This window comes from Myodes glareolus, chromosome 4 (assembly GCF_982192425.1).
Source record: "Myodes glareolus chromosome 4, mMyoGla1.1, whole genome shotgun sequence".
NCBI classification, from domain to species: domain Eukaryota; kingdom Metazoa; phylum Chordata; class Mammalia; order Rodentia; family Cricetidae; genus Myodes; species Myodes glareolus.
Window position 1 is genome coordinate 10,300,473 of NC_142029.1, and position 13,462 is coordinate 10,313,934.

General features: G+C 47.1%; 1 protein-coding gene across 5 annotated transcripts in view; it reads left to right on the forward strand.

The window, feature by feature from the left end:
• The first annotated feature begins 5,165 nt into the window (after nt 1-5,165).
• Fbxl2 (F-box and leucine rich repeat protein 2) overlaps nt 5,166-13,462 on the forward strand; it is a 49,372-nt gene continuing 41,075 nt past the window's right edge. For all 5 annotated transcript variants that reach the window (XR_015001676.2, XR_015001677.2, XM_048424069.3 and 2 more), the window contains exon 1: nt 5,166-5,242. Coding sequence is in view for 3 of the 5 variants with exons in the window: in XM_048424069.3 (XP_048280026.1) it covers nt 5,240-5,242 (3 nt within the window). In the remaining 2 variants the exon portion in view is untranslated. The remainder of the gene's footprint in view (nt 5,243-13,462) is intronic.

Below are 13,462 nucleotides of genomic sequence, written 5' to 3' on the forward strand. Positions count from 1 at the left end.
CAAACAGAAAAGGTGATGTTGACATCTTCAGCACTATCCTTGGCAGGTTGCAAAAATCTTGTTCAAGATTCTATAGTCGAGGAAGCAAAAGCCATACATGGTTAGAGAGTGTTTATATCAGGGGTCAGTGGGTCTCATCTCGGGGTCAGATGTCCCTGTCTAAGGGATATCTCCACGCCCTTATGAGATGGTTAGCTACCAGACCTGTTGTTCCTGCAGCCTGAGATGACCGTGGGAATACAGACACAGTGGAGACAGGCACTGGCCCCGCTTTTATACTGTGTTAACGCTCCGGTCCCTGTCTAGTGACATCTGCAGCTCAGTCGGGTGAATTTTTTCCTTTAGCACAGCAGCCACCAAGTCTTTGTCACAGGGTGTGGAAACAGCAGTTGCAAACAGTTCGTGGGATGTACCCATCCCCCAACCTGTAGGGATGTACTGACGTTAAAGGTTAATACTGGCCGTCCATTTGAGAACGTCCATTTGAGAGTCACCTGGGAGTCAAGCCTCTGGGCATGTCTGTGAGGGGTTTCTGCATTAGGTCTCTAGAAGTGAGAAGTTGGTTGTTTTTACTCTTTGCTCTTTGGAGAGTCTACCACCCAGCTCCCAAATAAACACACATGCAGTCTTATGATTACTTATGAATGCCTGGCCTTGGCTTGGCTTGCTTCTAATCAGTGTTTTTTAAATTACCCCATCTGTCTTCTGCCTCTGGGCTTTTATTTTTCTGTGTTCTGTATACCTTTCTTTACTTCTTACTCTGTGGCTTGCTGTGTAGCGTGGCTGACCCCTGATGGCCTCCTTCTATTTATTCCCTCTGCCTGCCAGCCCCGCCTATCCTGTCTCCTGTCTAGCTATTGGCCATTCAGCTCTTTGTTAGATCAATCAGGTGTTTTAGGCAGGCAAAGTAACACAGCTTCCCAGAGTTAAACAAATGTAACATAAAAAATGCCACACACCTTTGCATCGTTAAACAAGTGTTCCACAGCATAAACAAATGTAACACATCTTAAAATAATTTTCCACAACAAAAGCCCATCCTAAATTGAAGTGATCTGTAAGCTGAGGTCCCTGCCTGAATAAAGAGAGAAAGCAAGGTGAGCACCGGCCTGCCCCACTGCTTCCTGACTGAGGATGCTGTGACACAATGTGACCAGCTACCTCATGTTTCTGCCACCATGCCTTCCTGTCATAATGAATGATAACCTTAAGCTTTGAGCTCAAAACAAAAACAAAACCAAAAAACCTTTCCTTCCCAAAGTTGCCTTCATTGGGGAATTTCATCACAGCCAGATGTGAGAAACTGACCATCGATCATTAGAAAAGTCTGCATATTTTCTTTTGTCCTCCATGCTAGAGAAACCATTGAATCCCTACCATCATGTAGATCATGGGAGCGAAGACACGAGGCACAATGTGTTAGTGTGATTGCGCTGCTGTGACAAAATGCCACAGCTGTGTCTATTTTTCTCTTTTTTTAAAATATTTATTTATTATGTATACAATATTCTGTCTGCGTGTCTGCCTGAAGGCCAGAAGAGGGCACCAGACCTCATTACAGATGGTTGTGAGCCACCATGTGGTTGCTGGGAATTGAACTCAGGACCTTAGGAAGAGCAGGCAATGCTCTTAACCTCTGAGCCATCTCTCCAGCCCCCACAGCTGTGTCTTTTGTAAGAAGTAGAAATTTGTATCTTATGGTTCTGGAAGTTCCAGTCCTGTTTGGGCTGAGTCACTCGTTCCCAGAATGGACTAATTCACGAGTCTCTGCATCAGCTGTTTCCCATTGCAAAATGAAGCCCCTTTAGGCCGTTGTCTTTTCATGCAGGTAAGCAGATTAAGTCTGAACATGAGTTTTGGACACAGTTGTTCAAACTATAGCACAAAGAAACAAATTTGGGTAAGGGTACTGGTAAGAAAATAAGTCTGAGAAAGTAGATTTTCAAGATACAGATAATATACATATTTATCTATATAATATATATATACATACTATATCTATATCTATAGTTGTATCTATAGTGGGTATATGTGCCTGTTTGTGTGGTAACATGTGAGTGTATTTGCACACAAGTGTGCGTACGTACATGCATGTGGAAGCAAGAGGACATCCTTAGGTGTTCCTTAGGCACTGCTCACCTTGTTTGCAAAACAGGGTCTCACATGGTGACTCACCAAGCAGCGAGCAAGCTCTGGAGACCTTTTGTCTGTTTTCACATCACTGGGATTACAGACACAGGCCACTATGACCGACTTTTGTCTCTCTTAAACATGTGTCCTAGGGATCAAACTCAGGTTTTCACGCTTGCACAGCAAGCGCTTGACTGCCCGAGACATCTTTCCAGCCCTTGAGGACGTGGTGTTTTTGTTGTTGTTTTGTCTTTTGAGACAGGGTTTCTCTTTGTAGCCCTAGCTGTTCCGGAACTATCTGTAGACAGGCTGACCTTGAACTCATAGAAACCCACCTGTCTGTGTTGGGATTAAAGGCGTGAATTACCAGGTCACATGTTTTTTTAAGGTAGACTTGAGAATGTTTGTTAATGGCTGGGAAGTGAGGTCAAAAAAAAAAAAAAAAAAAAAAAGGAAAAGACACCAAGGACAAGCACAATTGTTTCAGAACACTCAGGGGACAGTAGGAACGTCTGATGGGATTGGGAAGATGGGAAACCTTGGTTAGAGCTGAAAAGATGGTTTAAAAGCACTAGCTACTCTCCCAGAGGACCCAGGTTCAATTCCTGGCATCCATATGGCAGCTCACAACTGTCTGCAACTCCAGTTCCAGGGAATCTGACACCTTCATACCAAGTTAAATAAATATTATTTTAAAAAAGAACCTTAGGCCCTGTAAACCTTGGGACTCTGTCAGACATTCCAGGGGAGATGTCAGGTTCATTGTTAATTTTTGTTTTATCTATCTATTTATTTATTTTTGAGATGGGGGGGGTCTCATGAAGCCCACACTGGCTTCAGACTTACTCCACAGCAACAGGGATGACCTTGCACTTCTGACTCTTCCGTCTAGTGTGCATGAGTACCACAAAAAGCTTATGCAGCATTGTGAGTCGAAACCGGGTTTCCTGCATGTTGGGCAGGCACTCTACCAGCTGAGCCACAATCCCAGACCAAAGGTTTTCCCCATCAGGTTCATGGGCGGCATCGGGGGATATCTACACTTTATTCAACCACATTAAAGAGCTGGAGAGACGGCTCAGCCATTAAAGGCTAGGCTCACAATCAACCACATTAAAAACATCCTACAAATTGCTGTCTCATTTACTAACTTAGGAGCTATGCATATTAAGCATCATCAGTAATGGGGACCTGCAAAGATTACACACATTCATGTGTTTGTGTATTTGAGATGGGAGGTGCCTCTCTATATTGCTCAGTCTTCCTTTGAACTCTGGACTCAAGGGGATCCTTCTGCCCCAGTCTCCCAAGTATTTCTTACTCCACCCACCTTAGTCACTGCACACCAGTTTAAGGAGAGTTTTTTTTTTCTCTGAGACAGGGTTTCTCTGTTTAACAGCTTCTGGCTGTCCTAGAGCACACTCTGTAGACCAGGCTGGCCTCAAACTCATAGAGTTCTGCCTGCCTCTGCCTTCTGAGTGCTGGGATTAGAGGGGTGAACACCACTGCCTGGCAGGTAGTCATCTTTAATAGAAAAAAGTAGTTTATAGAACAAATGCATGCTTCACTATGTATTTGAATGGAAGCATGCAAGCCAACAGATTAGAATACCAGTTGAAGAGCCCAAGAGTAAGGGTATAAAAATGTAGATTCCAGAAATAAGAATGTAGAAATAAAGAAATGTAAACATGTAAGCCTAGGAGAAGGAGAGCAGGCTATCAGCAGCTTTCTCAGCAGCTTAAGGATTAACTATTAACACTGGGCTACTCTGCTTTACAGCCCATAGCTCTGTCTGCAAGACTGAAGCAGCCCTCTGCAAACTGAGGGTCAGCTTTTAGAAAACCCCCTGGCGACTCGTGATCAGCAACTGATGTGAGCTGAGCTAACTTTTAAATGACAGGATGTACCTGACTTTTTGGTTGTGCATTTTTCCATACCCTTCCCTGCTACACAAAATTAGCAGTCTCTGGGGAGTGTAGAACTTTGGTAAATACAATCAGAAAGTGCCAGAAAAAGACAATGGGCAAAATGCATACACTAGTTTAACTAAAAAAGACCCTGTTAATGGAAATTGTAAAAAAAAAAAAGCAATTTGTATCTGAGTTTTACCTTGAGCTTGTAAAAATTCTTTTGTTCATGCCTAATGCTTGCTTTTTGCTATAAAAGGGGACTTGGGAAACAGCCCATTGCCACAGCCTTAGAAGTCCATCCCTGGTTGTGGTCTCAGCTGATAAGCTTTTTGTGCCCCATAAAGATTTATTTTTTTTAAATTTTTTCCTGGAATAAAGTTTGCTTCTGGTCTAATAGACTTTGGTGGTCAGTCTTCCATCTTTGCCTCGTGGACCCAACACCAGTCATGACATTTTCAGTTATTGGGATTACTGTGGTCTTAGTCACTGGTCTTTTTGTTGTTGTTGCTGTTTTGTTTCGTTTGTTTGGGGAAACAAGGTTCCTCTGTGCAGCTTTATAACTTGTTCTGGCACTCACTTTGTAGACCAAGCTGGCCTCAAACTCACAGAGATCTGCCTGTCTCTGCCTCCCGAATGCTGGGATTAAAGTTTTGCTTGTACCTCAGACTGAGCTCGAACTCTCTGTGGCTGGGGATGACCTTGGATTTCTGGCCCTCCAGCCTCCACCTCCCTGGTGCTGGAAGAACAGGTGTACACCCCCAGGCTGGGTTTATGTGGTGTTGGGAGTGGAAGTCAGGGCTTCATGTACTCCAACTAAGTCGCATCCCCAGTTCCAACAGTTTGGGTTTTTTGTTGTAGTTTGGTTTTTTTATTTTCGATGAAGAGAATCCACAAAGGTATCTTGCTCTGGACAGTGCATGGCTGGGTCACCTGTCGGTTGGGAGGGCGTCAAGGTGATGCTGTGATGATGGGACCTATCAGGTGTGGAGCCCCAAGACACCCAGGCCCCGCCTCAAAGCTGCGTGGGCCAAAAGAAGTGGGCGGACCGACGGGCGCGCCTACAGATCACGTGGCGGATGCGGGCCAATGGCCGTCTCCGAGCCCACCTTGAGGCCGGGGCGGGGCGCCGGGCTGGCGTCACCAGGACAACGGGCGTCGCCGGCGCCGTGTGACTCCGGGCTGTGGGCGCGCTCGCGGCCATGGTGAGTCTGGGGCCCGCGCCTGCGGGGCAGCGGAGATGCTGGGCACCTAGGGGAGGGTGCGGAGAAGAGCCACAGCCTGCTGGGCGGGACAGGGCCTGGCCGGGCAGGGTCGGGTCGGGACGGGTGAGGCCGGGCAGGGCAGGGCAGGGCAGGGCAGGGCAGGGCAGGGCAGGGCAGGGCAGGGCAGGGCAGGCTCTTCGGACTGGTGCTGAAGATGGAAAGCCCAGGTTTCCCGGTCCTGGATGCCGGGTGCACCGGGACGTCGTGCTCTCTGATGCTCCGTGTCTGGATCACACACCCGGGACCTCTGCTCGGTTGGCCACCCGACGCCGTGACGCTGCTCGGCCCGAGCGTGCCCGGGAAGCCACCAGAGGGTGTGGTTGCATAGATGCCCACAGCCACACTCTTCAGTCTGCGTACTTGAGGCTGCTTTTATGCAATAATGTCAATACCGTACCACTCATTTATTTCAAGTTCAGCGTCCTGTCGGGGCTCCTAGCACGAGGGGATGATTTAACGGGTGGTGTTTGTAAAACTGGGGGGCATTGAACTGGACTTTTTTTTTTTTTTTCCCATTCTGAGTGCTGCACCTTCCTTGAGGGATTGAATGACTGTCATTAGTACGTTGTAAACACCTTAAGCCGTTAGTTTTGCTCGATAAACTTGGAAGGCCGTGGGCATGTTTCCTGGCCTCCATTAGCTTGTTTAAAGCCTTAATTGACTTGGCCTGCGTGCTGGTTCGAATGGGCAAGGTTCAGGTGTGGTTTCTTGAGAGGCCTCCAAAGATATAAAAGAAGTGGACTCCCTGGTTCGTGACGCACCCTGGGAATAGAATGTTTGAGGGTTAGCTAATAGAGACGTGCCTAATTTTAATAAACACATATCTAGGGGGCTGGTGAGGTGGCTCAGTGGGTAAAGGCACTTGTTGCCAATACTGACAACCCGCGTTCCGTACCCCTGACCCACGTGGTGGGAACAGAGAGTCCTCTATACAGGGCATGCCCTCCACATAAGTAATAAAATGTAAAAAAAAAGTTAAATGTTTACCATGAATAATTAGATGGATATTTGTTTGGCGTGTGTATATGTGTATGCACACCCAAATGTGTGTGTGTAGGTGCAGATGTGAAGTCCAGAGGTCAGTGATTGGGTGGATGTCTTCCTCCATCCCTGTCCACTTTACTTTTGACAGGGTCTCACTGACCTGGAGCTCTGGGGATCTTTTCTCTCCTACCCATGGGCTCCTCGTAGCTGAGGTGACAGACACCATACACAAGTGGGTGGACTGCAGAGCGTCCTCTGTCCCTCTGAGATGCTGTGGAGTGGGAAGTGAGGGGCTTTTCTTGTTTACTTCTTTCTGAGCTGTCTGGAGTGATTGGCATCTTGTTCCAGCCTTGGGGTAGGTGCCGAAGAACAGTGGGCAGGCCTCACACTCGGGGCTCTGCATTCTTCCCTGTGGCAAAGCTGAATGAGAAGGGATTAGCCGGCGCAGGCGCGTGGATGTGTCCACACTTCCGCCTCGGACAGCTCTGAGCTTTGTCCCGTCACCTCAGTTTGTGTTCAGGACTTGGCGTCTGCTCTCTGTGGCTCACAGACCGGATGATTTACACGACGACTTTTACTGCTCAGGGAGAAGCAGCAGTATTTTATAAAAGTTGGTTTCTTCTCTTTGCTCGCCATTCTTCACCGCCCTTTTTTTTTTTTTTTTTTTTTTAAATCTCTTTGGGCTCCTTCCTTCTCGCCTCCTTTTCCTCTTCTCCCTATTTTTCTTCTGTGGCTGCTGTGGAAGACTTCCGGTGGTGGTTTTTAACTTTAGCTGGTCTGGATCACACTGGATGTTGGAGTGTCTTCCCTTGGTGCCCGTTTTGTTGTTGTTTAATTCAGCTTATAAAATACATTCATTTTTTGAATTGTATGTCACATCAACATGTTTTTCCATTTTAATTCATTCTGCTGGCCGTTTCCTCGTATTCTACACCCCACTTTCTGTTTTTGTCTGTGAGCGGGCCTTTTAGAGGTTTAGGAAACGTGAATTTGGGGAAACTTTAAACTCAAATATTTAATAGTTTTTCCACTTTAAAGTTTCTTTTCTACCTTTTCTAACTTTTCTGGATATGCATGTGCAGGTGCATGTGTGTGGAGGTCAGAGGTCAACCTTGAGTGTTGTTCCTCAGGTGCCAGCTACCTTGTTTTTTATTATTTTATTTTTATTAGTCTAGACTGGCTGGCCAGTAAGCCCCAGAGATCACCTGTTTCCCCTGATGGGATTGAAGCACATGCCACAGGACAGCTGGGGTTTTTTGTTGTTGGTGGTTTATTGTGTGTTCTCGGGATCAAACCCAGGCCCTCATTCCTATGTGACAAGCACTTTATCAATTGTGTATGTATATGTGTGTGTGTGTGTATGCGTGTCTGTGTATAGATTTTTTTATAGCCCTAGCTATTCTAGAACTTACTATGTAGACTAGGCTTGCTTTGAATTTGTGGTGATTCTCCTGCCTCAGCCTCCTGGGTGCTGGGATTGCTGGCACCCATGCTCCTAACACAGCCTATGATAGAAAAATCTTAACTTCAAGGCCAGCTTGAATAATTTAGAGAGATCTTGTCTGTCTGAAAATGAAAGGGGCTCATTGGTAGAGCACTTGCCTGGCATACGCAAGACCTGCAATCCCCATAGCACGACTGAGACCCACAGTCCCCTGTGAGGGGAGGTGCAGACTGAGACCCACAGTCCACTGCGAGGGGAGGTGCAGATTAATTGGAACCCACAATCCACTGCGGGAGAAGATACTAATTGAGACAGAGACTCTTACACAATGAGACCTCTGTGCTCACTGACCATAAAAAAGTAGGTTGTCTGGATTCCTGCTCCTGATGTCGAGGTAGAGAATGATTTCAGTAACTCTCACACCTTTCTTCCATAGAGCCGAGTTCTAGGCCAATCACATTGAATTCCCACACCCCTCCACCGTCCCTGTGAGATTGACTTTACATACTTAGTAGAGCTACATTAAGTGCCTTGCCTAGTCCCACAGTAGTTGGTCAGTGGCCAAGTAAGGATTTAACATCACTCAGTTGTTCTCCAAAGCCTACGACCTAAACCTTCACACCAAGGCCTTCAAACTGAAGTAGGTGCCGCACTAAGATTAAGAATCTCAGAGGGGAGTTGGAGAGATGCCTCAGTGGTTGGGGCACTAACTGCTCCTCCAAAGGACCCAGGTTCTTTTCCTAGCACCCATGTGACTGCTGACAGGTGTCTGTAACTCTGGTCCTTGGGGGTCTGATGCCCTCTTCCAGTTTCTGCAGCCACCAGGCATGCATGTGGTACACACACATACATGCTGGCAAAACACCACGTATGCAGAATTGGGGGCTGGAGAGATGGCTCAGTGGTTAAAAGCATTGCCTGCTCTTCCAAAAGTCCTGAGTTCAATTCCTGGCAACCACATGGTGGCTCACAACCATCTGTAATGAGGTCTGGTGCCTTCTTCTGGCCTGCAGACATACACACAGACAGAATATTGTATACATAATAAATAAATAAATATTTTTTTAAAAAAACACCCACATATGCAGAATAAAAAAGGAAAAGAAAAAAAATTGTGAAGGACCTGGGTTTGGTTCCCAGGACCTACGTGGCAGCTCACAACTGCCTATTACTCCAGGTCCAGAGAATCTGTTGTTTTTTCTGGTCTCCTGGGGCGCTGCACACATGTGCCTGATGTTCATACAAATGTATGCACATACACATAACATAAATAAAAGTAAATCATAAAGAATTTCAGTGTTTAGGGACTGGAGAGATGGCTCAGTGGTTAGGAGCACTTGCCCTTGCAGAGGACCTGAGTTTGCTTCCCAGCACCCACATGGTGACCCACAGTCATCCTCTGACCTCTGCAGGCACCAGGCATGCATGTGGCGCACATACATACGTGCAGGGAAAGTGCTCAGATAAAATAAGTCTAAAGATGAAAAGAAGAATCTCAGTGTCTTATCATCTGAACAGCGGAAGGCTGACCTCCCCCTCTTTGCTCTCTCTGACAAACTGTCTATTAATATTGTCTGATGACAGCTTGTAGGATTAGTTCTGGTTTTGTTTACACGTCTTTGTGTACTCGGTTTGCTCCCGGCTCTACGATGGTGTGTTGATGGTCTGTCTTCTGTAGGATGTGTCCAGAGTGCACCGTCCCTCTCCTGTTCAGAAGACAGCATTCACAGCACAGCACCCTCCCCTCCCCCACACCCCCTTTCCTTCCACAGCCATTGTCCACCATGGAGGACTCCTTTTTAGGGCTTGACTTTCAGCAGTCGGTGTTTCTCAGCAGTCTGACCAGGTGTGAATCTGCAGTAATTGCCGCCCACTGCAAGAATGCGTCTCCGAAGCCGGCAGCAGTGCTGACCTGTAGCACAAACAAGCGTGTTTGGAAGGGAGTCTGATGGGTGCAATAGCTTCCATAGAACAGTTGTAGCGGGTCTCCACTAAGACCTGTGGTCGCCTCAGCTACATGCTACATGTTTGTTGTTTTGAAATTTATTTTGAATTTTGTGTCTGTGTATCTCTGTGTGGGTGTGTGGACGTGAGCCTGGATGCCTTAGAAAGCCAGAAGAGGGCCCTATGTCCCCTGGAACTGGAGTTAACAGGCAGTTGTAAGTTTTAAGGTTTGTTTTGTTTGTTGGGACCGGGGTCGTACTCTGTATAGCCAGGCTGACCTCAAATTCACAGAGGTCCACCAGTCTCTGCCTCCCAAGTGCTGAGATTAAAGGCATGTGCCATCACTGGGCTGTTTTCATGTATGTGTTTTGACAGTGTCTCATATATTGCAGGCTGGCCTTGAGCTTGCTGTGTAACTGAAAATAACCTTAATGTTCTGATGCCCACACCTTTACCTCCCAAATGCCAGGGTTGAGAGGCTGACCAGTTTACACCGGACTTTGGTGAAAACCAGGGCGCAGACAAGCGCTCTGTCAGCTGAGGTGCACCCCCTGTTTATTAGATGGGTTTTACTATGATGCCCAGGCTGGTCTCAGAATCATAATTTAAGTGAATCCTTCTGCCTCACCCTCCCAAGTAGCTGGGACTACAGGCATATAATATCACACCCGGCTTCTTTGCCAGTTCTTTCATTGGGCTGTTGCTTTATGTGTGAACGTGTCATGAGGTATGTACACATGAGTGTGAGCATGCACGTTTTTGTGCATGTAGAGCCCAGAGCAGGGTGTTGAGTGATTGTCACTCTCCGCCTTATTGTCTTGAGACCGGGTCTCACACTGAACCTGAAGCTCACCAGCCAGGCTAGCTGGACAGCGAGATCTTGGGGTCTGCCTGTCTCCAACACCACCCTCTCCAAAGCTGGGGTTACTGGCATGCTCATCCATGCTTGGTTTCTTACATGGGTGTTGGGGATTTGAACTAGGTCCTCATGCTTGCTGCCCAAGTGGTGCACCCACCGAGCCTCTCCCCAGCACTAGCTTGCCTTTTTATTGTTGAGAAGTCTCTGATGTGTCCTGGGATCCCCTTCATGGTGTTACAAATTTTTATGAGTATTCATTGGTTTCTGTCTCTCTCTCTCTGTCCCCCCACTCCACCCCTGCTCCCGCAGGGTCTCCCTATGTGGCCTGGAACTCCCAGGATAGGCGAGTGGGGCTTCAAATGTGTGTCAGTCTCCTGCCTCTGCCTCGGAAGCTCTGGTGCTACAGGAGGGGGCTCCACGGCGCACAGCTCCTTTTCCCTTTCTGAACGGTGCCCTTTGTATCAAGGGGGTATTCTCTCTCTCAATGATGTTCACCTCATCTACATTTATTTTGGTTGTCTGTGGTTTGGGTACCATAGTTGAAAACTGTCACAGAGCCCACAGCACAAGGGCTGCAGTTGCTGATCCTGTGTTTACGTCACACGCCTCCACTTGGAGTGAGTTCCGTGCGATGGAGGTGAAGTCCAGCCCCATGGTTCTCATGAGGACCCCATCGGCCTGGCACATTTCTTCAGAAGGCTTTTCCCCATTTAAGTCAGTGGCTCCTAGCTATAAGAGTTGGTGTATGGTGGGCGGTGGTAGTGCACGGCTTTAATCCCAACACTCGAGAGGCAGAGGCAGGTGGATCTCTGTGAGTTTGAGGCCAGCCTGGTCCACAAAAGCTGGTTCTGGGACAGGCTCCAAAGCTACAAGGGAATTCTGTCTAGAAAACCAAACCAAACCAAAAGCCAAAAATCCTGAAATCAAGTTTGTTTCTGGGCCTTCAGTCCTACTCACTTTGTCCTTAATCATGCCTCCTGGCCGCCCAGACCCAAAATAATCACACAAAAGCTGTATTAATTAAACCCCTTCTTGGTCTATTAGCTCAGGCTTCTTATTTACTAACTCTTAAATCTAAATTAACCCATTCCTATTATTTTGTACTTTACTACAAGGCTCATGGTTTACTGGTAAGGTTCCAGGGCAGGCATCTCACTCCTTCAGCAGCTACGTGGCGTTTCCTCAACTCCACCTTATTTTCTCCTCTATCTTTGCTTGGAATTCCCACCTTGCTCTATTCTGCGCTGCCACAGGCCCAAAGCAACTTCTTTATTCATTAACCAGTAAAAGCAGCACATATACAGAAGGACTTCCCACACCAGACTTCAGAATTTCAGTTACTGTAGCTTTGTAGTTAAAAACTTACATTTTTAGGACTGGAGAGATGACTCGCTGGTTAAGATTGCTTCTTTAGAGGACCTGAGTTCAGTTCCCAGCACCCATGCCCACTCACAACTCCTGTAACTCCAATTTCAAATGATCTGATGCCCTCTTCTGGCCTCTGTGCGTACTGCCCACACAATCACATACCATCGCAGTGAAGAGGCACCATGGGCACAACAACTCTTAAAAAGGAAAACATTGAATTGGGGCTGGTGGTTTAGAAGTTTAATCCATTGTCATTATGGTGGCAGGCATTCCAGACACGGTGCTGGAGAAGCAGGTGAGAGTTCTACGTCTGGATTGGCAGGCAACAGGAAAAGAGAGTAATACAGTGCCTGGCTTGGGCTTTTGAAGCTCCAAAGACCACCCTCAGTGACATGTTTCCTCCACAAGGCCACACCTCCAAATAGTGCCATTCCCTATAAGCCTGTGGGGACCATTTTCATCCAAACCACCACACACACAGATATGTAAGTTTGAATAAAGAGTTAAAAATCAAAAACATTAAAGTATTTTAGTTGCGTGTGTGTGTGTGTGTGTGTGTGTGTGTGTGTCTGGGCTCAAGCGATTGCTCCACGTCAAGCCCTGTAGCAGCTGAGATGTGTGTGCTCCTGTGCCTGACCTAGAGCAAATGTTGAGATCAGGAGGACTGAGCTCTCCAACTTTTCCAGGCCTGTGTTAGCTACTTTGGGTCCCTTGTATTTTCATGAGCTTGAGCTCCAGAACAAATGTTGGTAGGAGCTGCAGGCCTGCGCAGCAGTGTGGGGCTGCTGGCCTGTTGCTATCATGAGTGTGGAGTCTGTCAGTTCATTTCATAGAATCAGTTTCTCTCATCAATTCTGAAGTAATTTTATTTCCTTTCTCTTCCCTCCCCCACCTCATTTCTTCTTCTTGTTTGGATGTTCTGGGATAGGGCCTCGCTTTGTAGGCCAGGCTGATATCTTTTATGTCCCAGTCTTCCTGCCTCAGCCTCTAGAGGCGTGGCCACGACTCCCAGCACCCAATAAAGCAAAATTTCTTTTCTTTCTCCCTTTGTGTGTGTGCACACATACATATGGGTATGTGGTGTGATATATGTTATGGTAAAAGTAAAATGCTGCGGATCTCTGAGTGGCTGCAGCGGGCAGCTCAGGGTGGCTTGTCTCTTAAAGGGACGAGCAGACCATTGCAATACACCTCTCTCTCTCTCTCTCTCTCTCTCTCTCTCTCTCTCTCTCTGTGTGTGTGTGTGTGTGTATGCCTCTGTGTATTTATGTGTGTATGTATGTTGGTGTGTGTGATGTATGCCTGTGCACATGCAAGTAGAGGCCCGTGGAGGATGTCAGTAACCTCCTCATCACCCCTTGAGACAGGATTTTTCACTGAACTTGACGCTCACTGGTTCAGCAAGGCTGGCTAATGAGCTGAAATCCAGTATCAGCCAATGCTGGCGTTATAGCGCTCACAACCATGCCTGACTTTTTCATGTGGGTGCTGGGATTCAAACTCCAGCCTTCTGTTTGCATATCAAACCATCTGACCCATTGAGCCATCTCTCCAAACCCAG